This window comes from Triturus cristatus, chromosome 2_2 (assembly GCF_964204655.1).
Source record: "Triturus cristatus chromosome 2_2, aTriCri1.1, whole genome shotgun sequence".
In the NCBI taxonomy this organism is placed as follows: Eukaryota; Metazoa; Chordata; class Amphibia; order Caudata; family Salamandridae; genus Triturus; species Triturus cristatus.
Genome location: NC_140582.1, coordinates 855,746,566 through 855,773,684, shown reverse-complemented (window position 1 = coordinate 855,773,684; position 27,119 = coordinate 855,746,566). Strand labels below are relative to the sequence as shown.

General features: G+C 54.4%; 1 protein-coding gene across 1 annotated transcript in view; it reads right to left on the bottom strand.

The window, feature by feature from the left end:
• The window catches only part of PDS5A (PDS5 cohesin associated factor A), a 1,513,477-nt gene that overhangs the window by 213,660 nt on the left and 1,272,698 nt on the right, over positions 1 to 27,119 (bottom strand). Inside the window, exon 30 of the mRNA XM_085642237.1 lies at positions 10,010 to 10,158. Within this exon, the coding sequence (XP_085498363.1) occupies positions 10,010 to 10,158 (149 nt within the window). The remainder of the gene's footprint in view (positions 1 to 10,009; positions 10,159 to 27,119) is intronic.

Here is a 27,119-nt window from a genome sequence, read left to right as displayed (position 1 = left end):
TAAAGACACCGGCGGTGATGGTCCGTAACCAACATCAAGCGGCTACAGTCAGCACAGGCTTTAAAACCAGGCATCCTACCGGCACCGGAGTCGAGACAAGATCAAAAAGGATCGAAAAAAGTTAGTCAAAAAGTGACTAAAGGGGTAGCTCTCCCGGATCTGCGCTTACTGGCGCGGAAAAAAGAAGAACTGACGTCAGCGCGCGAGGGCGGCGTCTAAGTACTCCGACGACGTCATTCCGGCGCACGACGCCGACGACGGACGCGGAGCCGCAGACGACGCCTAGCGACGCGCAAGGGGTATTGCTGACGAAAAATCTTCCGGATCCAGTCTGACGCCTGGGGATATTCTAAGGTGAGGAATCTAACTAACGTGTTTCTTTCAGATAAGCATTTGCAATGCAATAGGTCCAGCATTGTTAAAACTTTGAGCTACTGGCATTGTAAATAACAAACCTTTTATTTATTCCAAGCAAGTTTGGAGGAGAGGGAGGGCCCTGGTGACATCATCAGAACCGGTCAGTCGGCGCTTGATGGCATTGGCTGCCATGGCAACCGTTTAGCAGCATCGATTTTAAAAGGGCGCGCACAGGGGTAAGGGGGATTGCAGATTCAGAATAGAGTCTTCTGTGAGTCTCTGGAAGACTAGGTTACATCATCAGCACTAACGACCATAATTAGTAATGGCACAGTCTGGCTCTCCGGCTAATGGGCCCGACTGAAAGTCTGTCCTTATTCCATTTTCCACTCCAGGCCCCGTCTGGCTAGCACGAGGCCAGGCTGTCGTTGATGGATCGCGATATCCATCACAAGGCGCGGTTGTTGAGGAGCCGGGGTCCTGCAGGTCAGAATGAGCTGAAGTAATGCAGTGCTACAGGCAGGAGTAGGCTGGAGATGATGGCATGGGAATAGGATACGACCGCTCTCTACCACTTACAGAAAGCTGGGGTCAGAGGTCATACTTAATTTGCTTCTGTCATTCATCATTCACTGCATTTACTAACTCCAGGCTTTCAATTTGATGTATAACTACGGTTTCGAACTGGTATGGGCAGTCTTTTAATGGGCTGGTTGTTACAAAAATTAGGAAATCTACTGAAGCGGTATTTTTCAAATTACCAGTCCATTCTTTAAATATTAAATGTAAGTAGAATGCTTTTTAAAATGTGTTCTAGAGCTGCCTTGATGAACAAGTTACTTAACTTTGGTAACGATATATCTGTAAGAAACAGTTAGTTAGATTCCTTACCTTAGAGTATCCCCAGGCGTCAGGCTGGATCCGGAAAGATTTTTGTCAGCAATACCCTTGCGCGTGGCTAGGCATCGTCTGCGGCTCCGCGTCCGTCATCGTGATCGCCAGGATGACGGAGTACTTAGACGCCGCCCTCGCGCGCTGACGTCAGTTCTTGTACATAGCTTTCCGCGCCAGGAATGCAGAGCCATGCAAGAGACCGACACTGGTCCCATGAATCTAGGGCCCTGAAAGGGATGACCTTAACCCTAGATATCAGTTCGCAGAACGGGGAGGATGGGTGGGGCGGTAAGGAATCTAACTAATGTTTCTTATAGATATATCGTTACCGAAGGTTAGTAACTTGTTCATCTGGAAGAAACACGTAGATTCCTTACCTTAGAATAGATACCCCAGAAATACCAACCACGGTGGTGGGTCTGCAAACCAAGATCACAACAGGAAGTCCTGGAGAACGGAACGGCCAAAGAAGCCGTCTCTCCGGACTTGGCTGTCCAGGCAGTAATGCTTAGCAAACGTATGCAGGCTGACAAATGTCCTGCAGAGGGACTCCCGGACCCAGGGAAGTAGTAGCCGCTGTGGCCCGAGTGGAATGGGCCTGCAGCCCCACAGGAGGTTCCTTCTTAGTCAAGGAATAACAGGCCTTAATGCACAAGACGACCCACCGAGAGATGGTTCGCTTGTGCACTGCCCGCCCCTTCTTAGCGCCCACATAACCAACAAAGAGTTGGTCGTCCACCCGGAACTGTTTCGTACTGTCCAGGTAGAAGGACAGTGCTCGCTTTGGATCCAGACGGTGGAGCCTCTCTTCCTCTTTCGAGGGATGCGGAGGCGGAAAGAAGGTGGGCAGTGTAACAGACTGGCCAATGTAAAAGGCAGTTACCACCTTAGGGAGAAAGGAAGGACGAGTCCTGAGAACAACCTTGTCCGGATGGACAGAAAGGAAAGGAGGCTTAGAAGATAGAGCCTGGAGCTCACTCACCCGTCTAGCAGAGGTGATGGCAACCAGGAAAGCAGTCTTAAGAGTTAGAAGACGAAGAGGACAATTATGATAGGTTAACACCAGGTTCAAATCCCACTGAGGCATTACGAAAGGGACAGGAGGAAACATATGAGTAAAGCCTTTAAAGAATCGAGCAACAACAGGGGATTTGAAAAGAGAAGGCTCTTCAGGAAGCCGTAAGAAAGCAGAAATAGCTGAAAGATATCCCTTGAGGGTGCGCAGAGCCCTGCTGGGCCAGGGAAAGAAGAAAGAGGAGAACCTCAGAAAGGGGGGCGGAAAGGGGGTCCACAGCCTTTGCTGTACACCATGCCACAAATTTGTTCCACCTGCAGGTGTATACCATTTTAGTGAAGGGACGCCTGGCTGCCAGAATGACATCACAGACTTCAGGAGGCAAGTCAAATGGCATCAACTGTTGCTGCTCAATCTCCACGCATGGAGGTGGAGGCTGGACAGGTTCGGGTGGAGGACCGTCCCCTGCTACTGTGACAGAAGGTCCTCCTGAAGAGGCAGTCGAATCGGGGGATCGATTGACAGACTGAGTAGCTCGGGATACCAGTATCTTTGTGCCCAATCCGGAGCCACAAGAATGACTTGGGTCCGATCGCGCCTGATCTTCTTCAGTACTCTGGGCAGAAGTGGTGTAGGCGGAAAGGCGTACAACAGATCGCAACTCCACTCGCGACGAAAAGCGTCGCTGATCGAGTGCCGCCTTGGAAATTCCAACGCGCAGAACTGATGACATTGCACGTTCTCTTCGGTGGCGAATAGATCTAACCAAGGCTCTCCCCACTGCCGAAAGAGGCCTTGCGCCACGTCCAAGTTCAGACGCCACTCGTGATTCATCATGCACCGACGGCTGAGTTCGTCCACAATTGGCGTTCAGAGAGCCCGCCAGGTGTTGATCCACCAGGGTGATGCCCTGATGTTCCAGCCATGTCCAGAGGCGCAGAGCCTCCTGACAAAGGGTGCACGACCCCACCTTGTTTGTTGCAATACCACATGGCGGTGGTGTTGTCTGTGAACACCTGCACTACACTTCCCTGTACAAAGGGAAGGCATGCCTTCAGTGAAAGCCGGATCGCCCGCAGCTCCAATAGGTTGATATGGATCCGGGACTCCGCCTCTGATCTCCACCTCTCCCTTGTGGCCCCCCCATCCCAGGAGGGACGCATCTGTCACCACTATGTGCTCCGGTTGGGGTAGGGAGAGGGATCTGCCACTGACCCAATCGCGGTCCGTGAGCCACCACTGCAACTGTCTTGCAGTGCCCTCTGAGAACAGGACGCGGTCGGACAGGTTGTCCCGATGCTGGGCCCACTGGAACTTCAGGTCCCACTGCAGAGCCCGCATCCGCCATCTGGCGTGATGTACCAGCAGGATGCAGGAGGCCATCAGACCCAGCAGCCGCAGCACCAACCTGACCGAAATCCGGGATAAAGGCTGAAAGATCGGAATCAGAGCCTGAATATCCCGAACCCGCTGTTCCGGTGGATAGACCCGGAACTGCGTCGAGTCCAGAACCACTCCGATGAAAAGGAACTTCTGGGAGGGACTCAGATGCGACTTCGGCACATTGATGGAGAACCCCAGCAAATGCAGGAGGTCGGCCGTAGTCTGGAGGTGGGAAACGAGCCCGCCTTCAACAGCCAGTTGTCAAGATAGGGGAAGACTGGAACCCCTAATCTACGCAGATGAGCTGCGACCACCGCCATCACTTTCGTGAACACCCGAGGGGCACTGGTGAGGCCGAAGGGGAGCACTGTAAAATGAAAGTGCTCGTGGCCTACCGTGAACTGCAGGTAACGCCTGTGGGCCGGCAGGACGGGGATGTGTAAATAAGAGTCCTGCAAGTCCAACGCTGCCATCCAGTCTCCAGGGTCTAGGGCAGCCAGAACCTGAGCTAAGGTGAGCATCCTGAACTTCTCCTTCCGGAGGAAGGCGTTGACGCTCCAGTGGTCCAAGATAGGGCGTAGGCCCCCTTTGCCCTTCTTGGGAACCACAAAGTAGTGGGAATAACAATCCCAACCTCCTTGTGGGCCAGGAACGCGCTCGATGGGCCCCTTGGCCAAGAGGGCCGTAACTTCCTCCTGCAGAAGTTGCAAGTGATCCCCCGACATGCGGTGGTACTGCGGTGGCATTGCTGGAGGGTGGCATGGTTGTATATGTGCAAAGACTGCATTTCACAGCATTGTTTATAGCCTGTTGGAATATGTAAGGCTGCATTGTTTGTGTTTTGTAGAAATATACATGTTTTCATATATAATTTCTATATATTTTCTGGGGTACACGCACAGGGGCGGGAATATTCAGTGCTTATGACTATTGATGTGGATCCCCTGGAAGAGAAGTTATGGATTCTACACCTAAGAATAGATACCCTAGCAATACCAACCCCGGTGGTGGGTCTGCGAACCAAGGAAACACTAGAAAGTCCTGGAGAACTAAAGGGCCGAAGAAGCAGTCTCTCTGGACTTGGCTTTTCAGGCAGTAGTGTTGATAAAGGTGTGCAGTGAAGTCCACGTAGCTGCTTAGCAGATGTCAAGAAAGGGGACTCCACGTCCAAAAGCAGTAGTGGCTGTCGTCACCCTGGTGGAATGGGCACGCATACCCACTGGAGGTTCCTTTTTCGCTAAGGAATAGCAGATTTTGATGCAAAGAACGACCCATCGGGAGATGGTTGGTTTTTACACGGCCCAACCTTTCTTGGCGCCAACATAACCGATAAAGAGCTGGTCATCCACCCAGAATTGTTTTGCGCGATCCAGACAGAACTAAAGCGCACGTTCTGGATCCAGATGGTGGAGCCTCTCTTTCTCTTTAGAAGGATGCGGAGGCGAAAAGAAGGTGGCCAAAGTGATGGTCTGTCCTATATCGAAAGAGGTAACTTTGGGTAGGAAAGATGGCCTAGTGCTGAGGACAACTTTGTTCGGATGAACAACCAGGAAAGGAGGCTTAGAAGAAAGGACTTGTAGCTCACTCATCCTGCTAGCAGAGGTGATGGCAACCAGAAAGGCAGTTTTAAGGGTGAAGAGTCTGAGAGGACAGTTATGTAGTGGTTCGAAAGGAGCACACACAAGATAAGTGAGAACTAGCTTCAACGAAAGGAGTTGGAGGAAAAAAGTGAGTAATGCCCTTAAGGAAGCGATTTACAATAGGGGACTTGAAAAGAGAAGGCTGGTCAGGCAGCCGAAGAAAGGCCTAAATGGCCTAAAGACAGATTTTGAGAGTGCCCAGAGCAGAGCCATGCTGGGCCAAAGAATGAATGAAGAGGAGAAGCTCTGAAATGGGGTCAGAAAGGGGATCCACTGCCTTTGCTGCGCACCATGCCAAAAACTTGTTCCATCTACAAGCGTATACTGTTTTGGTGGAGGTTCGGCTGACTTCGGGAGGAAGGTCGAAAGCTGTCAACTGTCACCGCTCAATCTCCATGCAAGGAGGTGGAGGCTGGACAGGTTTGGGTGGAAGACCGTCCAATGCTGCTGCGACAAGAGATCCTCCCGAAGAGGCAGTCTGATCGGAGGATCGATGGCCATGTGTAGTTCAGGATACCAGAATCTTCGTGCCCAAGCCAGGGCCACAAGAATGACTTGGGCCCGGTCGCGCTTGATCTTCTTCAGCACTCTGGCCAGAAGTGGCATAGGCGGAAAGGCGTATAGAAGACCGCAACTCCACTTGTGACTAAATCCATAGCCTAGTGAGTGCTGCCTTGGAAATTTCAACGCGCAGAACTGCTGACACTGCGCATTCTCTTTGGTGGTGAACAGATCTAACCAATGCTCTCCCCACTGTTGAAAGAGACCTTGCACCACCTCTGAGTGAAGACGCCATTCGTGATGCATGATGCACCTGGGCTGTGTTCGTCTGCCCTGGCGTTCAGAGAACCTGCCAGGTGTTGAACCACCAGGGATATGCCTGGATGTTCCAGCCATGTCCAAAGGCGGAGGGCCTCTTGACATAGGGTCCACGACCCCACCCGCCCCGTTTGTTGCAGTACCAAATGGCGGTAGTGTTGTCTGTGAACACCTGCACCACTCTTCAACGGAGAGAGGGAAGGAATGCCTTTAGTGCAAGACGAATCGCTCAAAGTTCCAGAAGGTTGATATGGAGCATGGACTCCGGCGGAGACCAGAGGCCTCTGTTCTCTGCCTCTCCCATGTGGCTGCCCCCAGCCAGCAGTGAGGCATCTGTCAACACTGCAAACTCTGGTTGGGGAAGGGAGAGGGATCTGCCGTTGATCCAATCCAGGTTTGTTAGCCACCACTGCAATTGGTGTGCAGTGCCCATAAAGATTACCCTGATACTGTGCCCACTGGAACTTTAGGTCCCACTGCAGAGCCCGCATATGCCACCTGGCATAGTCCACCAGCAGGATGCAGGAGGCGCAGTAGCCTCAGGGTCATTCTGATCGAAATCTGGGATAGAGGCTGAAAGATCAGAATCATAGCCCAAATAGCCTGAACTCGCTGCTTGGGAGGACAAGCACGAAACTGTGCTGTGTCCAGAACTGCTCCGATGAAAAAGAGCTTCTGAAAGGTAATCAGATGTGACTTTGGCACATGGATGATGAACCCCAGCGAATGCAGGAGGTCAGCCGTAGTCTGAAGGTGGGAGACAACAACCTCGGGCGAGCCCGCCTTCAACAGCCAGTTGTCGAGATAGGGGAAGACTGGAACCCCATATTTGCACAGATAAGCCGCGATCACCGCCATCCCTTTCGTGAACAGCCGAGGGGCGCTGGTAAGGCCGAAGAGGAGCAAGGTAAACTCTAAGTGCTCGTGGCCTGCCGTGAACGGCAGGTAACGCCGGTGGGCCAGCAGGATGGAGATGCGAAAATAAGCATCCTGCAAGTCAAGCGCTACCATCAAGTCCCCAGGGTCAAGAGCAGACAGGACCGGAGCCTCGGTCAACATTTTGAACTTCTCCTTCCGGAGGAAGCAGTTGACGTTCCGGAGATCCATGATAGGACGCAGGCCTTTGTCCTTCTTGGGTACCAGAAAGTAGTGGGAATAACAACCACAACCTACGTCTGGGGGCAGAAACACGCTCGATGGCTCCCTTGGCCAAGAGCCGTAACTTCCTGTTGGAGAAGGCCCAAGTGATCCTCTGACATGAGAAGGGTCATGAGTGGGGTATTCTCGAAGGGGAGGGAGTTTCCCCTTCGGACTATCTGCAAAACCCACCTGCCAGACGGGATGTTGAGCCTGTGGGGAAGGTGAGGGCGAATACTGCTGCCCAGTGGCCAAAGGTGACCCTGAAAGGCCAGACTAGGAGAGCTTGGAGGCTGCTGGAGAGGAAGCGCTGGTGGGCTGGCCCGCCCGCTGGCCCCCAAACCCATGACGGTGGGTCCCACGTCCCCGGCCGCGCAGAGGCTGGACAGCTTGCGCAGGTCTGTAGCTCTGGGCGGAAAGTAGTGGGGAACCCCTTCCGTAGCCACAAAAGGGGTGAAAGGCAGACTGCGCTGGGCTGGAGGTGGATGTGAGGCACAAGGACATGGCCGTAGACCTGGAATCCTAAAATGCTTAAGCGCGTTGTCCGCCTTGTTACCAAACAAGCGACGGCCATCAAAGGTCATGTCTAAAAACGTAGCTTGGACATCTCCGAAAAGCTAGTAGACCTCAGCCAGGCATTGCGTCTAAGGGCTACCGACGTTGAAATCGTCCTGCCTAGTGAGTCGGCGGTGGCCAGCCCACATCGGATGGCTAACTTCGCTGTGTCTCTCCCTTCAGCGACTGTACGGTAGAGCACGGCCTGGGACTCCTCCGGACACTGTGGCATCACCTGTGCAACCGTGTCCCACACCGAGTGGGAGTAACGGCCCAAGAGACATGCGGTGTTCACTGACTGCAGTCCCTAGCTGGAGGAAGAAAAGCTCTTCTTCCAAAGGTGGTCCAACTTCTTGGATTCCCTATCAGGTGGTGCGTTAAGGAATGCGCCTTTGGAAGTTGATGCTTGGACTACCAAGCTCTCAGGGGTGGGGTGGTGAGAGAGGAAAATGGGGTCGCCCGGGGCCAGGAGGTGGCGTCGGACAATCATCCTAACCACAGGAGCTCCTCTGTTGGGGATGGACCAGGTGCCCAAAAGGATGCCCCTGAGGGTGTCATTGAATGACTGCAGGGGCTCCAAAGAGGCAGCTGCAGGCTGAAGCACCTCGGTCAGGAGGTTAGTCCGGACTGCCACCGTAGGAAGCTCGAGGTTTAAGGCCTCGGCCACCCTATGCAACACCACTGCGTAAGATGCACCCTCCTCCGTAGCCACGGTAGGGTGAGAAAGCATGTCAATGTCTGGGAAGGTGTCCAGACGACTGGCATCACCAACTCCTCTTTCCAGACTGGATCCGCTAACTGGTTTGCAAGAGGGTCCACAGACCCCTGTGTCTTCCTCACCCTCTCCTGGCAGCCACTCAGGGTGGTAGGAAACATCAGGGGAGAACAGGGTTACAAAAGTACCAGTGGGCGCCGGTCCAGACATCGGACAACGTTGGTCCGGCCTCAAGGGGAAGGCCGGGGCAGACGCCAGCTGGGGACACGACCGGCATCGGAGGTGGCCGGGGTGTCGTCACTGGATTCGGCGCCGGAGGAGGTGCCACGAGGTCTACCGGCGCCGATCCAGGCCTGGATCCTTGGGGGCCCTGCGGTGCCAAAGCCGCCAGCATTGAACGCCTAGAACCCCCAACCAAGTCTGCCGGGCCAGAGGGTGCGCCAATGGAGTCGGGCTGCCAGAGGATGGAATGTAAGGCTTTGTAAAAGTTGCAAAGCTGGGCAGGGGTCCCTTCAGCTCCTGGAAAAAGAGCAAAGACCGGAGTCGACCCAACAGGCAGAGCCGGACGACTACCTTCCACTTCCCACGTCACGTCAGCCGACAGACAGGGAGAACGCGAAGAGCGAAGATGCTTCTTCGCCTTGTTCGACTTACCCGAAGAAGAGGTCTTCGATGATGAGTGGTGGTGGTGGCGCCGCAACCGGTCTCACGACCTCCCTCTCGACCGGGAGCTCAAACGGCGCTAAGGACTGTGGGGCCTCAAGAAGCTTTCGGGACCGCTCCAGCAAAGACTTCAGGTCCATGGCCCGGCAGTCAGAACATGACTTCGGGTCGTGGTCGCGCTCCAAGCACCAAAGGCACACGAGCTGCGGGTCTGTGACAGGCATCAATTTGCGAGAGGAGTCACAAGCCTTGAAGTAGGTCTGAGGTGACATCCCTCCGTGCACCAGGAGTCGAACGACTCAAAAAAACATGTTGACTTCCTCCGGATCTGCGCTGGCTGGCGTGGAAAAAGAAAGAACTGATGTGAGCATGCGGCATCTAAGTAGATACTGCAACATCATTCCGGCGACCATGACGCCAACCAGGAACGCGGAGTCGACTATCGACGCGCAGAGGTAATGCAGAGGAAAAAAATAGAATTACCCCCAGGCGTCAGACTGGATCCGGAGAAATGTTAAGGTGAGGAATCCATAACTAATTGATATATATATATCCCACTAGTCCACTTGGATGCTACATGAAGGTCAGAAGTAGCTTCTCTAATCAGCCCCATCAACATGTAGTCAGCCACACCACTCACATTCCTTTTTCACAAGTTATCTTTCAGACTGGCCACTACATGCTCAGGACAGCAAGTCTACTTCCCACAAATCCGCTCATTAAGCTGGCTTTATTTTGTATCAGAATCACGTTGAACATGACATTCGAAATAGGTTTGTAGTTTAAGATACAATAAAAAAGATTTTTATTAACTATGCATTTAATGTGCACCTTGATCTGTTGTTCTCTGTTGGAGAGACTGCTTCCAGGGTTAGACAAATGGTATTTGAAGTGTCAGATACAACAGACTTAGTATACGGCCTTCTTCCAGTTGCAGATAACGGTTTGTTTACAGTTCCAAGCACCCCAGCAGGTTTTGGCTATAAGAGACAAGCAATTATAATAATTTTTAAATGTAGAGCAAACAGATAAGCTCACTAAGTCCTTTTTTCAACTTACACTATTGTCTTGCCACTATACGACACAGTTCAATTAAACATAAAAACTAATTAAAAGATTTAGTTCATCTTCTACAAGCTGTACCCTCATTACCCAACATTAGTTTAAAAAAAGATCCTTCTAGTCCAGCATCAAAAGCACTTTTTCCTTAGCACAGAAGTGGATGAACTGTTCACGCCCACTGCACTACAAAGAATGTGGTGGATGTTAAGCGCTCATCCACCACATTTAAGTGCTTAAGGTTCCACAGAAGCACAACAAGGGGAAAAGAACAAGTTACTTACCTTCGGTAACGATGTATCTGTAAGAAACATTAGTTGGTTAGATTCCTCACCTTAGAATATCCCCAGGCGTCAGGCTGGATCCAAAAGATTTTTCGACAGCAATACCCCTTGCGCGTCGCTAGGCGTCGTCTGTGTTTCCGTGTCTGTCATCGGCGTGGAGCGCCGGAATGACGGAGTACTTAGACGCCGCCCTCGCGCGCTGACGTCAGTTCTTGTACATAGCTTTCCGCGCCAGGAACGCAGAGCCATGCAAGAGACCGACACAGGTGCCAAAAAAGTCTAGGGCCCTGAAAAGGATAACCTTAACCCTAGATGTCAGTTCGCAGAACGGGGAGGATGGGTGGGTCGGTATTGAATCTAACTAACTAATGTTTCTTACAGATACATCGTTACCGAAGGTAAGTAACTTGTTCATCTGAAAGAAACACGTTAGTTAGATTCCTCACCTTAGAATAGATACCCAAGCAATACCATCCCCGGTGGTGGGTCTGCGAACCAAGATCACACCAGAAAGTCCTGGAGAACAGAACGGCCAAAGAAGCAGTCTCTCCGGACTTGGCTGTCCAGGCAATAATGCTTGGCAAACGTGTGTAGCGAGGCCCACGTTGCTGCCTGACAGATGTCCTGCAAGGGGACTCCCCGACTGAGGGCAGTCGTCGTGCGCGGCCCGAGTGGAATGGGCCCTCAACCCAACAGGAGGTTCCTTTTTAGCTAAGGAGTGTGAGAAGTTGGTCTGATATATGATGTCACTAATTCTAGTGTACACCTTGTATCAGTCCAAACAACCCTTATGGTGATTGGTTGTAAAGTCAACCTTATAGACCAGCTATCCTAGTGGAAGCATGGACAAGAGCAGTCTTAGGCTAAACTCTGAATGGTATGTGAAGCCAGCTGTTATACCATTTGTAATCCCTTGACTACCAAATGAAAGGACACCACAACATAAATATATAAAATTAGTACGTATTTATTCTAGTCAAACCCTCAGCACTCTTTATGAGATTCGAGGTAAGTACAACACAGTCTTATTTAAGCATACATTAAGTCACACAGGTAAGTAATACAGTTAGGCCCTAGGGGCCACGCAAACCATATACTAAGCAAGTGGTATAAGAACCACTGTCACGAACATAGGATAGGCCTAGGCAATCGCTGGGGCTACACTATACTACCAAAGGTTAGGAAGTGGGAGGCCCACGGGATTCAGGTGCAGAGTGGAAACACTCACGCGTAATGCGTAAAAGTCGATAGAAATAGTAGTTATTAGAAATTAACAGTTTTAGGAAACTTCTGGAATAGCTAGGAAGTCGAGACTTGGAAACTAGACCCTAGGATAGTCAATACCCTTGTGACCACCGGAGTACTCAAGTTACCTAGCCCATGGCTGCGGGTGCATAGGTGTGAACTTGCGTCGGGTTTCGTCGTTGACTCCTATGGATGCCTGAAGGAAAGTTGCTGACAGGCAGTCAGTGAAGAGTGTCCGGTGGATCCCAAGGATGGAATCAAGAAGGAAGGATACCTGCAAGCAGAAGGGACAGAGTCTAGGTCACCAGCCAGGAAGGAACCAGGAAGGAACCAGGAAGGAACCAGGCGATGTCGTGAAGATGCAGGTGAAGAGGTGAAGCTTGTCGCAGCCGCCACAGGTACCAGGAGGCGCCGAGGACGACCAGGACCAGGAGACGAGCTGTCCCACGAAGGCTCTTGCTGTCGGCGGCGGCGATGTCGATGTCGAGCTAGGACCCAACAAGCCTTGGCAAGCGGAACCCACGCAGGATGGAGGACTTGCTTCTGTCGCAGACCAGGAAGGTCTGGGGTGCTTCCCTTTCACAGGGGAGCGGGTGCCAGTCTGGAGGAGCCGGACCAGCAAGGCAAAGTTGAAGGTTCGTCATCACAGGGGTCACTAGCCAACGGGCCAGCAACCGGACAACACGTCGAGCAACTCAGGTGCAGAAGGGCCCCACGCAGAACACGTGAAGTGTGGGGAGCTGATATTCTTTGCAGATGGTGCTCGGGATTGGGGCTTCTCAATTCCCCAAGCACAGCCTCGAGGAGGCCTCAGAAGTTGCGCTAGTCAGTTACTAGCCACTTTTCCCTCGTCGCCGGTCCACGTCCCTCGTCGCCTCCACGGGTCTCAGCTTTGCTGTCGATGTGGATCTGGGTCAGAGGTGTCTGGAAGTCACGGCGCTGGTCAGTCTCTGCAGTGGTCCCTTGTAGGATCAGTCGCAAAGCAAGCAGCGGTCGCTGGATGGTGCCTGGTTGCCCAGGGTGGTCACTCCTTGGCCACAAGGGAGATTTCTTCAGTCTTCTTCCTGAGGTCGAATGTCGAAGGTCCAGAGTTTCTGTTCAAGTTGCAGATTCAGGTTAATCTAATTTAGCAGGGCTCAGCTACCTACTGATATACTGGGCTAGTGGGCTGGGCTACCTGCAAGGTCCCCCCTATGGGGGGACCAGGAAGGGGAGTGGTTACACCCCCTTTCCTTTGTCCAGTTTCGCGCCAGGGCTGGGGCTGAAGTGCCCCAGCACCGGTTTGAACTGGACTATGCATTGGACACCTTGTGTGCCCCAGGCAGTGTCTAGTTTCTTTCATCCCTCCCTGCCCCAATACACTAACTCCTGTCTGGGGTGGTGCTCGCACCTCCCAAGGCAGGAAACCTATTGTCCAGGCCTCCCTCGCTGGAAGGACTCCCAGCAGCAGGAGGTCAGACTTGTGTCTGTGGCAGCAGCATCCATTTTGTGATGCTGGGGCTCTGGTTAACTTTAACCGGGTAAGTAGGTTACAACATGTCTTCTCCCTCTAGAAGGGAGGAATAATATCCTCATTGCCAGAAATGGCATGGGGGTATTATTCCACAGTGTTAGACACCTTACACGACATGTTTCGATAAAGCCAAACCATAGTTACCATAACCGTTTAAGATTATAATTCACTTTAAGAGTATATGGTAGGCTATATCATAGAACAGCTATAAGGACATGGTTCCGAAAGCTGCAGACAGGCTCAGCTCATGCTAGAGCACCATCTCACATGTTACCAAGCACTCTGCCTCCAGGATTGTTAAGGCCTGCCATAGGAGTGGCTGATAGGTACACATGTGTCTATATATAAGGTAGGTATAGGAATACTACACCTAAGCAAGGAGTGATTACACGACCTTGCCCCAGCTGAGTGATCAGCCAGTTGTGTCATAATGGAAGGCCAGGGGTGGCACAATACATGCTGCAGCCCCTGGTAGGCCTAGGGTACACCTATGCCTTGGGTACCTAAGGTACACTATACAGGGGCCAATAAGGTGATCCTAACCAATTGGGTTATGCACCTAAAGTACATAGTATGAATTTAGAGAGAGAACACCTGGGCTGTGGGTCTGATTAGCAGGCCCACAGCCACATCTAAGTCGAAAACCAGTGAAGCAAAAGCAAAAAGTGGGGGTGACCATAGAAAGCAGACCCTACTCTCCTACAACCTTCGGTAACTATGTATCTGGTAGAGACGATTCTAGCTGCAGATTCCTTCACGTAGAATTATCCCCAGGCGTGAGACTGGATCTGGAAACTTTTTGCCACAGCATCCCTGCACGCCGGGGGCGGGACAACATCACGCGACTTCGCCCAGGCGTCGTCTGCGCACGTGACGTCAGCGAGGTCACATAAGACCCACCCCGCGCGCCCACGTCAGTTTTCTTCGAAGAACTTTTCCGCACCACAACGCAGAAAAACCAGATAAAAACTGTGGGAGCATAGAAACAGTGTGCGAAGAGCAGAAAAAGTGTAAAGAAACGTGACTAACATCACCACCAGGGTAGTGCCAACACCGCAGACTCCAAGGGCAGGGAAAGAAGAAGAAGAACAAGCAGAAACCTGCGCAGCCACCCTGCCCGCACATAGATAACCCCCCATCCCTGTGCCCCGGAGGGAAAAACAGGCGTAAAAGTCATGGCACACGTAGGAAGCACACCCCCTCATCCTGAGCAAGGAATGGGACCAGTCCCAAGACAGACAGGGACAACAACCACCAAGCCACCCCAACCTAGAGGGCAACCACCCACAAGGGCAAGACATGTCCAGAGGACCTTCAAACCAGAGGATAGCAATGGAAGGGAGGGGAGGGAGGACAAGGATATAAACAATCCCCCCCCCCCCCCCCCCCAAAAACTGGAGTAGCCAGAGCAGCAGGGCACCGGTGCACCGAAACCCCATCCGCCAAAGAACCAAGGGAGGAACGAACCGCCCCCAGACGGAACCACCTGTCAAGAACAAGGAAGGCACTCACAGGAGACACAACCCCCCACCGGGAGGCGAGTACCGAAGACCAACCCAAGGGTCCTCGCAGAATAGGGGAGGAAGGGCGGGCCGTGAAGGAATCTGCGGCTAGAATCGTCTCTACCAGATACATCGTTACCGAAGGTAAGTAAGTCGTACATCTGATAGAGACTTCTAGCCACAGATTCCTTCACATAGAATAGATACCTTAGCAATACACCCTGGGAAGGAGGGTCTGCGGAAGGACCCCGCCAGCCAAAGCAGAAGAGAGGGCCCCACAGGGGACCAAATCTGTGGACCAGGTAGAACCTTGCCCCTGCCAGGCCAAGGGAACCCCCACAAGCAGAACCCATCGACCCCAAGGGGACGTAGGAGGGAAGGAAGGCTGAAGAGGCACGTACACTCACAGCAGAGGAACCAAGAGCAAGGACGGAGAGGTTGAAGCACCCCACTCCCCCACAAGGCAACATAGCTTCCGCCGAATGCCAAGACAGGAAGACGGAAGAAAAAGAAGAAGCCTAGAGGGCCCAAGGAAACCAAGGAGAAGAAGGCGAGCCCATCCCGGATGGAGAGCAGCCTGCCAGCCAGAACAATGCCGGCCGTCAAGGCCAGAAGCAAGAAGAACAGCCCGAGGCCCCAGGAAGACCAAGTAGGTAACGCCTGGCAAGGGAGAACACAGGGACATTCCAGACCCCAGAACGGGAGCAGGGAGAGAAGGAGAGGCCCGGGCCACCACCACGAGTGGCTGCGCACACGTCCTCAGGAAGCAAAAGCAACCTACATAAACACCATGGAGAACAGGTACCCGAAGGCGACCAGAACCCTCCAGCAGAGCGCAAGCCATATGACAGCTATCATAACCCCACATAGGGTACGTGAAGTACCAATATATGGGAACCCTCTTTGAAAGAACTTCCGCAGCAGAGGAAGAAACAAAGGACTACGGGGAAAAAAGCATCCCCGCTACAGGCTTGACAGCAGTCCAAGCAAAGCAGAAGGCCCAATCTCAGGGCCAAGTCTGCACAACAACTCCTGCAGAACTCATACACAACAAAGGGGCCGTCCAGCAGCCAACAATGCCAAAGTCCCAATGAAGGACGTAAACGGCCAGAAAAACATACTCCACCACTAGAACCGCCGGCCTAAGAAGGCCCAAAAGCAACCCTAACTAACAAGTTACTTACCTTCGGTAACGACGTATCTATAAGAAACATTAGTTAGTTAGATTCCTCACCTTAGAATATCCCCAGGCGTCAGGCTGGATCCGTAAAGATTTTTGTAGCAATACCCCTTGCGCGTCGCTAGGCGTCGTCTGCGGCTCCGTGTCCGTCATTGGCGTTGTGCGCCGGAATGACGGAGTACTTAGACGCCGCCCTTGCGCGCTGACGTCCGATCTTGTACATAGCTTTCAGCGCCAGGAACGCAGAGCCATGCAAGAGACCGACACTGGTGCCAAAAAGTCTAGGGCCCTGAACAGGATGACCTTAACCCTAGAAATCGGTTCGCAGAGCGGGGAGGATGGGTGGGTCGGTGAGGAATCTAACTAATGTTTCTTACAGATACATCGTTACCGAAGGTAAGTAACTTGTTCATCTGAAAGAAACACGTTAGTTAGATTCCTCACCTTAGAATGGATACCCCAGCAATACCAACCCCGGTGGAGGGTCTGCGAACCAAGATCACACCAGAAAGTCCTGGAGAACAGAACAGCCAAAGAAGCCATCTCTCCGGACTTGGCTGTCCAGGCAATAGTGCTTGGCGAACGAGTGCAGTGAGGCCCACGTCGCCGCCTGACAGATGTCCTGCAAGGGAACTCTCCTTCCCAGGGCAGTAGTCGCCGCCGTGGCCCGGGTGGAATGGGCTCTCAGCCCAACAGGAGGGTCCTTTTTCGCCAAGGAGTAACAAACTTTTATACACAAGACAACCCACCGAGAGATGGTCCGTTTGTGTACGGCTCTCCGCTTCTTAGCACCCACGTATCCAACAAAAAGTTGGTTGGCCACCCGGAACTGCCTGGTGCGGTCCAAATAAAAGGACAGCGCACGTTTTGGATCCAGACGGTGGAGCCTCTCTTCCTCCTTTAAAGGATGCGGAGGCGGAAAGAAGGTGGGCAAAGTGACCGATTGCCCGATGTGAAAGGGGGTCACCACTTTCGGAAGAAAAGAAGGACTAGTCCGGAGGACAACCTTGTCCGGATGAACAGAAAGAAAGGGAGGCTTAGATGACAGAGCCTGGAGCTCACTCACCCGTCTAGCCGAGGTGATAGCAACCAGGAAAGCAGTCTTAAGAGTCAGAAGACGAAGTGGACAATTGTGAAGGGGCTCAAAGGGAGTGCACATCAGAAAGGTCAAGACAAGATTCAAATCCCACTGAGGCATTACGAAGGGGACAGGAGGAAACATGTGAGTAATGCCTTTAAGAAAACGCGAAACAACAGGGGACTTGAAAAGAGAAGGCTGATCAGGAAGCCGTAAGAATGCAGAGATTGCAGAAAGATAACCTTTCAAGGTGCCCAGAGCAGAGCCCTGCTGGGCCAATGAAAGAAGAAAGAGTAGAACCTCAGAAACAGGCGCGGAAAGGGGATCCACAGCCTTTGCTGTGCACCATGCCACAAATTTGTTCCACCTGCAGGCGTATACCGATTTTGTGGAGGGACGCCTGGCTGCCAGAATCACATCACAGACTTCAGGAGGCAAGTCAAATGGCATCAACTGTCGCCGCTCAATCTCCACGCATGGAGGTGGAGACTGGACAAGTTCGGGTGGAGGACCGTCCCCTGCTGCTGCGACAGAAGGTCCTCCTGAAGAGGCAGTCGTATCGGAGGATCGATTGACATACTGAGTAGCTCGGGATACAGGTACCTTCGTGCCCAATCCGGAGCCACTAAGATGACTTGGGCCCGGTCGTGCCTGATCTTCTTCAGCACTCTGGGCAGAAGTGGTATAGGCGGAAAGGCGTACAACAGATCGCAACTCCACTCGCGACGAAAAGCGTCTCCGAGCGAGTGCCGCCTTGGAAATTCCAACGTGCAGAACTGCTGACATTGCGCGTTCTCTTCGGTGGCAAATAGATCTAACCAAGGATCTCCCCACTGCCGAAAGAGGCGTTGCGCCACGTCCGAGATCAGACACCATTCGTGATCCATCATGCACCGGCGGCTGAGTTCGTCTGCTGTCGCGTTCAGAGAGTCCGCCAGATGTTGAACCACCAGGATGATGCCATGGTGTTCCAGCCATGTCCAGAGGCGCAGAGCCTCCTGACAAAGGGTCCACGACCCCACCCCGCCCTGTTTGTTGCAATACCACATGGCGGTGGTGTTGTCCGTGAACACCTGCACGACACTTCCCCGGACAGAGGGAAGGAAGGCTTTCAGTGCAAGCTGGATCGCTCTCAGCTCCAACAAGTTGATATGGAGGTGAGACTCCTCCGGAGACCAGAGGCCTCTGATCTCCGCCTCTCCCATATGGCCCCCCCATCCCAGGAGTGACGCATCCGTCACTACTACGTGCTCCGGTTGGGGTAGGGAGAGGCATCTGCCCCTAACCCAATCGCCTCCACTGCAACTGTTTCGCAGTGCCCTCCGAGATCAAGACATGGTCGGACAGGTTGCCTCGATGCTGGGCCCACTGAAACTTCAGGTCCCACTGTAGAGCTCGCATCCGCCACCTGGCGTGTGGTACCAACAGGATGCAGGAGGCCATCAGCCCCAGAAGCCGCAACACCAACCTGACCGAAACCCAGGATAGAGGCCGAAAGATGGGAATCAGAGCCTGAATATCCCGGACCCGCTGTTCCGGAGGATAAGCCCGGAACGGCGCCAAATCGAGAACCGCTCCGATGAAGAGGAGCTTCTGGGAGGGACTCAGATGTGACTTCGGCACGTTGATGGAGAACCCCAGCAAATGCAGGAGGTCGGCCGTAGTCTGGAGGTGGGAGACGACTTGCTGGGGCGAGCCCGCATTCAACAGCCAGTCTTCGAGATAGGGGAAGACGAACCCCCGATCTGCGCAGATGAGCTGCGACCACCGCCATCACTTTCGTGAACACCCGAGGGGCACTGGTGAGGCCGAAGGGGAGCACGGTAAACTGAAAGTGCTCCTGACCCACCGTGAACCGCAGGTAACGTCGGTGGGCCGGCAGGACGGGGATGTGAAAATAGGCGTCCTGCAAGTCCAAGGCTACCATCCAGTCTCCAGGGTCGAGGGCAGCTAGAACCTGAGCTAAAGTTAGCATCTTGAACCGTTCCTTCCGGAGGAAGGCGTTGATGCTCCTGAGGTCCAAGATAGGGCGTAGGCCCCCTTTGCCCTTCTTGGGAACCAGAAAGTAGTGGGAATAGCAACCACGGCCTACTTCTGGACCAGGAACGTGCTCGACGGCCTCTTTGGCCAAGAGGGCCGTAACTTCCTCCCGCAAAAGATTCAAGTGATCCTCCGATATACAGTGGCATTGCGGTGGCATGGCTGGAGGGGTCGTCTCGAAGGGAAGGGAGTCGCCCCTTCGGACGATTTGCAGCACCCACCTGTCCGAAGTGATGGATCGCCAGTGGAGCAGGTGATGGCGAACTCTGCCGCCCACTGGCGTGGAATGGGCCTGAAAGCTCGGACTAGGAGGGCTTTGAGGCGGATGCTGCTGGGGTGGATGTGGACTGACCGGCACGTTGTCCTCTAGAACCGCCACGGCGGAATCCACATTGTGGCCAAGGAAGGGGCACCTCCTCATGTCCGCCTAGCCACCGGCCGCAGACCCAACCTGCACGCGGTCGCGAGGAGGCGCCCCTTCCTTGGCCACGGAAGGCGGAAGTTTGCGGCCATGGGGCCGTGAGACCCAAGGACCTGGCCGTAGCCCGTATCCCACAGAGTGTGGGAGAAACGGTCCAAGAGGCAAGCGGTGTTCAAAGACCGCAGGCCCAAACTCAGGGAAGAGAACAGCTTCTTCCCGAACTGTTCTAGCCTCTTGGACTCCCGATCCGGAGGGGCAGACGGGAAGGAGGATTGGGAAGTGGAGGCCTGGATAACCAGACACTCGGGGGTGGGGTGTTGGGACAGGAACCTGGGGTCGCCCGGAGCAGGACGGTGGCGCCGGGCCACGTTCCGATCCACAGGAGGAACTGTGGAGGGCTTGGACCAAGTGCCCTGCAGAACGTCAATGAGGGCCTCATTGAACTGCAGCAGAGGCTTAGTGGAGGTTGCTGACGGTTGAAGCACCTCTGTGAGGACGTTAGTCCACACGGCCACACCAGGCAGCTCGAGCCCCAGGGCTGCGGCCGCCTTGCGCAGCACCACTGAAAAAGCTGCACCTTCCTCTGCGGCCACAGTCGGAGGAGAGATGAAACCAGCATCCGGGGAAGTGTCCAGACCACTGGCATCCCCCAGTTCGTCTGCCCAGTCCTGTGAAAGTTGGCCCTGTATGGCCATAGGGTCCTCAGACCCCTCCCAGTCGCCCCCGTCATCCGATTCCTGATAAACAAGAGGAATGATCGGAGCCGGGCGGTAGATGAAACGCTCATCCATCTGCGTCGGGTGCGGCGTCAAGCGGCCCCGCACCGGCGCCAGGCCCGGACAGGTGCTAAACCGGGGAACAGCGTTGTCCGGAGACGGCGCCGGGGGCGAAAACGGTGTCAGCGCCGGCGGAGGAGGCGTTGTGAGGTCGACCGGCGCCGACAGATACAGGCCTGGATCCCTCGGGGACCTGCGGCATCAGGACCGAAATCGTCGACGGCGCCGGGGCAGCCGGCACGCGAGGTCACCCAGTCGAGCCCGCAGGTCCCGAAGGCGCGCCGGCAGGTGTCGACGGCGGAGCCAGGCCCCTCATGGCCGAGAGGAAGGCACTGACCTCTGCCGGAGTCACGTCAGTCCCAGGGACCGGCGGGTATGGGGACCGACGCGGATCCTGCGGCTCCGATGGAGCCGCGGGGGTGGGACCACCCTGACCCTCGGCAGAGTCGTGCGACCGGCGAGGGGAGTCCGATGAGCGGTGTCGCCTCTTGGACTTCTTAGATCGCTTCGACTTACCCGAAGACTTCGAGCCCGACGAGCGATGATGGTGACTGCGGCTCTGCGACCGGTCTTTGGACCCCCTCCAGGACCAGGACTGTGAGCGGCGCGGAGCCGAGGGCCGAAACTCGAGAAGCTTACTTGACCGCTCCCGCCTAGCCTTCGAGGTCAAGGCCTGACAATCGGGGCATGACTCCACGTCGTGGTCGGCCCCCAGGCAGTAAAGCGACGATGGTGATGGCACCGGCGATGGTGGTCCGTCACCGACATCAGTCGATGACAGGAGTCACAGGCTTTAAACCCGGGCATCCTACCAGCACCAGAGTCGAGTCGACAGGAGACCAAAAAGAGCCCAAAAAGTTTAGTCAAAAATTGACTAAGGGGTAAGCTCTTCCTGGATCGGCGCTGGCTGGCGCGGAAAAAAGAAGAACTGACGTCAGCGCAAGAGGGCTGCGTCTAAGTACTCCGACGACGTCATTCCGGCGCACGACGCCAACGACGGACGCGGAGCCGCAGATGACGCCCAGCGACGCGCAAGGGGTATTGCTACAAAAATCTTTCCGGATCCAGCCTGACGCCTGAGGATATTCTAAGGTGAGGACTCTAACTAACGTGTTTCTTTCAGATTCAGAAGTCACTGAGGAGGGGACGGAGGAGGAGGAGGAGGACAGAGCCCTGCCAAGAGCCTCTGGATGGCGGAGTCGGCTGGCGCATGAAACAACAGACTGCCATCAAATGGGAGATCAATGAGCCTCAACCGAATATTTTCGGGGAAGACGCCATCCCAAAGCCAAGCATGGCGACGGAGAGCAACTGAGGAAGCCATGGCCCGGCCCAGCGCCTCAGAGACATCCAGAGCAGAGTGGAGAATAAACACCGCAAGCTCCCTGCCATCCAATGCATGGTGCCGCAAATCCACCTGAGCAGGCTCCTGGGACGCTGCAGACCCCAGAGACTCAGCCGAGTCCCTCAAACAGGAGGAAGCCCTAGCCAGCACACACAAGGTGTCAAGGGCCCGCAGGGCCGTGCTGGTTGAGGCAAAAATATTGCGTCCCCAAGTGTCCAGCCAGTGGGCCTCTCTGGACGGCGGGGCAAACGTGCGGCAGGGAGGGAAAAGCAATCCGCAGAAGGGTACTGGCGGCCGAGGGGTGAACGGACAAGCACGCCAGGTAACGCGGTGTCGGAAGGTGCCAATGCAGAAGATGCGGAGGCACCGGGTCCCCGGAGGCAGGACGCCTCCAAGCCCCCGTCAAGGCAGAAAGGAGCGAACGTTCAACGGAGAGCAGAATTTCCCTCCCACCAGAGCCCTGGTGGAGGACCTCCGCCGGAAAGTGAGCCACCAGGTCACCCATGTGTAGGATGCCCACAGCCGTCGCACCGTGTGAGCGAAGGCCGCACCCGCATCCGTAGGTGGAGAAAGCAGCTCCTCTGTGGGCGATGGCTGCAAACTAAGGCGGCCGTCTCCGAGGCCAAGCGGGGCGGGCAAGGACCAGACCTGGAAGTCAGGAGGAGCCGAAGAATGAGGGACCTGCCGCTATTCCGACGAACACCCCAGCCTCAGGAAGGGCGGGGAGTCACCCTTTGACGTCGATGAAAAGGCCACCACACGGCGACCAGTCTCCAGGGAGGACGATACCAATATGCAGCCTGCCTCCGGAGAAGGAGCGTCCGAAGACTAATCCACGGTACGATCCCTACGCGGAGCCGTAGAGTCCGCCGCCTGAGGCAGGACACCGGCGCCATCCGGCGTCATCGGGCAAGGGACCTCCAAGTCACCCCGCACTGGAGACCGGAGCGGGGACCGCAGTAGAGCTGGAGCCGCATCGGCCCCGGAGCGGCACCGGCCCGACCCCCGCCGAGGCAACCACCTGCGTGGGGGAAAGGGATGGGCCCGGGGAGGGGCCTGAAGCCCCCCGCCGGCCGCGGCCCAGAAGGAGGCAAAGGTCACCCGGCAACCTCTGTGGCGGCGGGCAACCTCTGTGGCGGCGCCAGGGATGATACAACCTCCAACTCAGCCTCCAACGAGGCAGCCGCCTGTGAGGAGGTACGAGAGGGGCCCGGAGAGGGATGAGGGGTCTGCCCTCGACCCGGAGCGGGACAAGGAGGGGCCACTGACCCCTGTGGCTCCGCATGGTCCAGCTGCTGCCGGCGCCGTAGCAGCATCACCTCGGCCTTAGACAGGACCACCCTGCCAGGGGTTCGGGGATGCGACCCGAGCCCAGGCGACCTCCCGCGACACCACAGGGACCCCTGCGGGGTTTGCGGCGAGGCAGAGACACCGTGGCCTGAAGGAGGTTACCCAGAGAAGCCTCACCCCAACAGCACCATATTCTCCAAGCCTGGATCTGATGTAGCCTGCGCCGGAGCCACCGACGCGCGGTGGAGGGCCCTGCGCAAGGCGGGGGATCTGCCGACACCCCAGGAGGGGAAGGAGGAGGAGACGCCAGCGAGGCCTGCAAAGCCGCCACATAAGTCTCTATCTGAACTCTCGATGCCCCAACACCGGGAAACGGTGGATAGGACAACACGCGGGGCTGCATCACCCGCGGAGAATCCACACCCCTGGTAGGTCGAAAACCAGCCCCCGGGGACGAACTGCAACACTTACCCACCGGGGACCGACTGTGAGAAGTTGGCCTGATATACGATGTCACTAGTTCTAGTGTACACCTTATATCAGTCCAAACAACCCTTATGGTGATTGGTTGTAAAGTCAACCTTATAGACCATCTATCCTAGTGGTAGCATGGACAAGAGCAGTCTTAGGCTAAACTCTGTATGGCATGTGAAGCCAGCTGTTATACCATTGTAGTCCCTTGAATACCAAATGAAAGGACACCACACCAAGTATATATACAGTTAGAATGTATTTATTCTAGCATATACCCTCAGCACTCTTTATGAGGTCAGAGGTCGAAGTACAAACAATTTCTTAAGTAGCATACGTTAAGTTACACAGGAAAATACAGTTAGGCCCAGGGGCCACGCAAACCATATACTAAGAAAGTGGTATAAGTACCACGTCACGAACAGGGAGTAGGCCTAGGGCATCGCTGGGGCTACACTACCCTACCAAGAGTTAGGAAGTGGGAGGCCCACTGGAAGCGTGTGCAGTGTGGAAACACACACGTGGGTTACATTAAAGTCAATGGGAATGTAACAGATAGAAATAGGGAGAATAAGGACACTTCCGAAGGAGCTAGGAGGAAGCAACTCAAGACTTAGACACTTGGATAGTCAATATCCACTGGAGCACCGGAGTACTCGCGTTATCTCACCCACAGGAGACGGGTGCATAGGTGTGAAGGTGTGTCGGGTGTCGTCGCTGGATCCTATGGATGCCTGAAGAACAGATGCTGGCAGGCGGCCAGGAGGAAGATGTCCGGTGGATCCAAGGGTGGATCTTGAAGGAGGAACACCTGCAAGCAGAGGGGACAAAGTCTGGGTCACTAGCCAGTGACCGTGTGGAACCAGGAAGGAACCAGGCAATGTCGTGCAGAACACAGGTGATGTCGTGAAGCTTGTCTCTGCAGTTGCGTGGACCAGGAGGCGTCGAGGACGACCAGAGCCCGGATACGAGCTGTCCCACGAAGGATCTTGCTGATGGCGGAGTCAACGTCCCCATTGGAGTCAACAAGCCTTGGCAAAGGCAACCCACGCGGAAAGGGAAATTTGCTTCAGGTGCAGACCAGGAAGGTCTGGGGTGCTTCTCTTTCACAGGGAAGCAAGGGCCAGTCTGGGTGAACCAAACCAGCAGTGGAAAGTTATAGGTTCGTCGTCACAGAGGCTACTAGCCAGCGGACCAGAAACCGGACAGACGCGTTGAGCAGAAAAATGCAGAAGGGCCCCACGCAGAACGTGTGGAGGGCTGAACTTCGGTGCAGATGGTGCTCGGGGTAGGGGCTTCTCAATCCCCAGAGTACAACTTCGAGGATGCCTCAGAAGCTGCGCTGGAAGCTACTAGCCAATTTTCCCAGGTAGCCAGTCCCACGTCTCTCGTCGCCTCCACGGATCTCAGCTCGGCTGAGGATGTGGATCAGGGTCGGAGAAGTCTGGAAGTCAAGGCGCTGGTCGGGCTCTGCAGTCGGTTCCTCGTAGAAACGGCAGGTTGCTTGATGGTGCCTGTTTGCACAGGGTGGCCACTCCTTGGCCTCAAGGGAGATCCTTCAGTCTTCTTCTTGTCGTCGAATGTCGAAGGTCCAGAGTTTCGTGTCTTGTTTCAGTTCAGGATAATTCAAAGTCCTAGGGACTCAGCTCCCACTCTTATACTAATCTGGGGGGGCTGGGTTACCTGCTAGGTCCCTCCTATGGGTGGGACCAGGGAGGGGGGTGGTTACACCCCCTTCCCTTTGTCCAGTTTCGCGCCAGGACTGGGGCTGGAGTGCCCCAGCACCGGTTTGAACCGGGCTATGCATGGGACACCTTGTGTGCCCCAGGCAGTGTCTCGTTTCTTTCATCCCTCCCTGCCCCAATATACTAAGTCCTGTCTGGGGTGGTGCTAGCACCTCTCAAGGCAGGAAACCTATTGTCCAAGCCTCCCTCGCTGGAAGGACTACCAGCAGCAGGAGGTCAGACTGGTGTCTGTGGCAGCAGCATCCATTTTGTGACCATTTTGTGACGCTGGGGCTCTGGTTAACTTTAACCGGGTAAGTAGGATTTCAACATGTCTTCCCCCTCTAGAAGGGGGGGAATACTATCCTCACCGCCAGAAATGGTGTGGGGGTAGTATTCCAAAGTGTTAGACACCTTACACGACATGTTTTGATAAAGCCAAACCATAGTTACCATAACCGCGAGGATTATAAGGCACTTTAAGAGTATATGGTAGGCGATATCATAGAACAGCTATAAGGACATGGTTCCGAAAGCTGCAGACAGGCTCAGCTTATGCTAGAGCACCATCTCACATGTTACCAAGCACTCAGCCTCCAGGATTGTTAAGGCCTGCTATAGGAGTGGCTGACAGGTTACCCATGTGTCTATATATGAGGTAGGTATAGGGATACTACACCTAAGCAAGGAGTGATAACACAACCTTGCCCCAGCTGAGTGATTAGCCAGTTGTGTCACGATGGGAGGCCAGTCAGGGGTGGCATAATACATGCTGCAGCCCCTGGTAGACCTAGGGTACACCTATGCCCTGGGTACCCAAGGTACACTGTACAGGGTCCAATAAGGTGATCCTTAGCAATTGGGTTATGCACCTAAAGTACATAGTATGAATTAAGAGAGAGAACAGCTGGGCTGTGGGTCTGATTAGCAGGCCCACAGCCACATCTAAGTCGAAAACCAGTAAAGCAAAAGCAAAAAGTGGGGGTGACCATAGGAAGCAGACCCTACTCTCCTACACCGACGCTCACGTGACATCGGAGAAAGGCGAGGACGACGACCACGGGCGGATCTGAAGCAGTCTGCCGAAGCAGACCGGGGGGAGGACGTCGACCTGGAGAGATGCGCCAAGAGAAGTTTCATTCAGCGCTCCCGCCGCGACTTTGGCTTCAACTTCTGGCACGCCGCACAATCTGAGGTGCCATGATCCTCCCCCAAACACCGCATGCAAATGATGTGAGGGTCCGTCGCCGACATAAGACGCCCACAAAACGTTCAAGTTTTAAAGCCAGAAGGCATTCGCACACTGTTTCACTAAAAAAGAATGGAAGAAAAGGGGCCTAAAACAGGCCTGCAGCAAGGAACGGATCCGCGTTGCATGTGGAAAAGGACAAAACTGACATGGGCGCACTTGGGCGGGTCTTATGTGACCTCGCTGACGTTACGTGCGCGGACGACGCCTGGGCGGAGTCCCGTGATGTCACCCCGACCCCGCCGCGCAGGGATGCTGTGGTAAAAAGTTTCCGGATCCAGTCTCACGCCTGGGAATAATTCTACGTGAAGGAATCTGCGGCTAGTAGCCTCTATCAGATACTAAATCCTCCAAACTAGCTGTTGCCTGTGACTAGTATCTTTGCAGCCACTACTGAATCAGTCTTAAGTGGAGTCTGGCATTCCGTATGAACAGTATACATGATGCCATCATAACCATTAGTTTCACCACTGTCCCGTCAGAGTTTGCCCCTTCAGATAGAGGCAAAATTGTTGTTTGAAATATATTCTCGAAGGAGAAGGTTCTTTCCTATCTTGAGTCTAGTCTGCCCTAAATGACATTTTTTTTTTCCTTCATTGTTCAGTGGACGATTTTCCTCATCGATGAAAAACCCCAGGCTGTACAGTGTTCCATGACCTTGGATGTATTGTCTTTGCACTGCTGGTACGACGACTTATATCAGCTAGCTAGGGGGAAACGAGCATCTTACCTGTGCCGACACCAGCTTCACATCCACGCCGCAA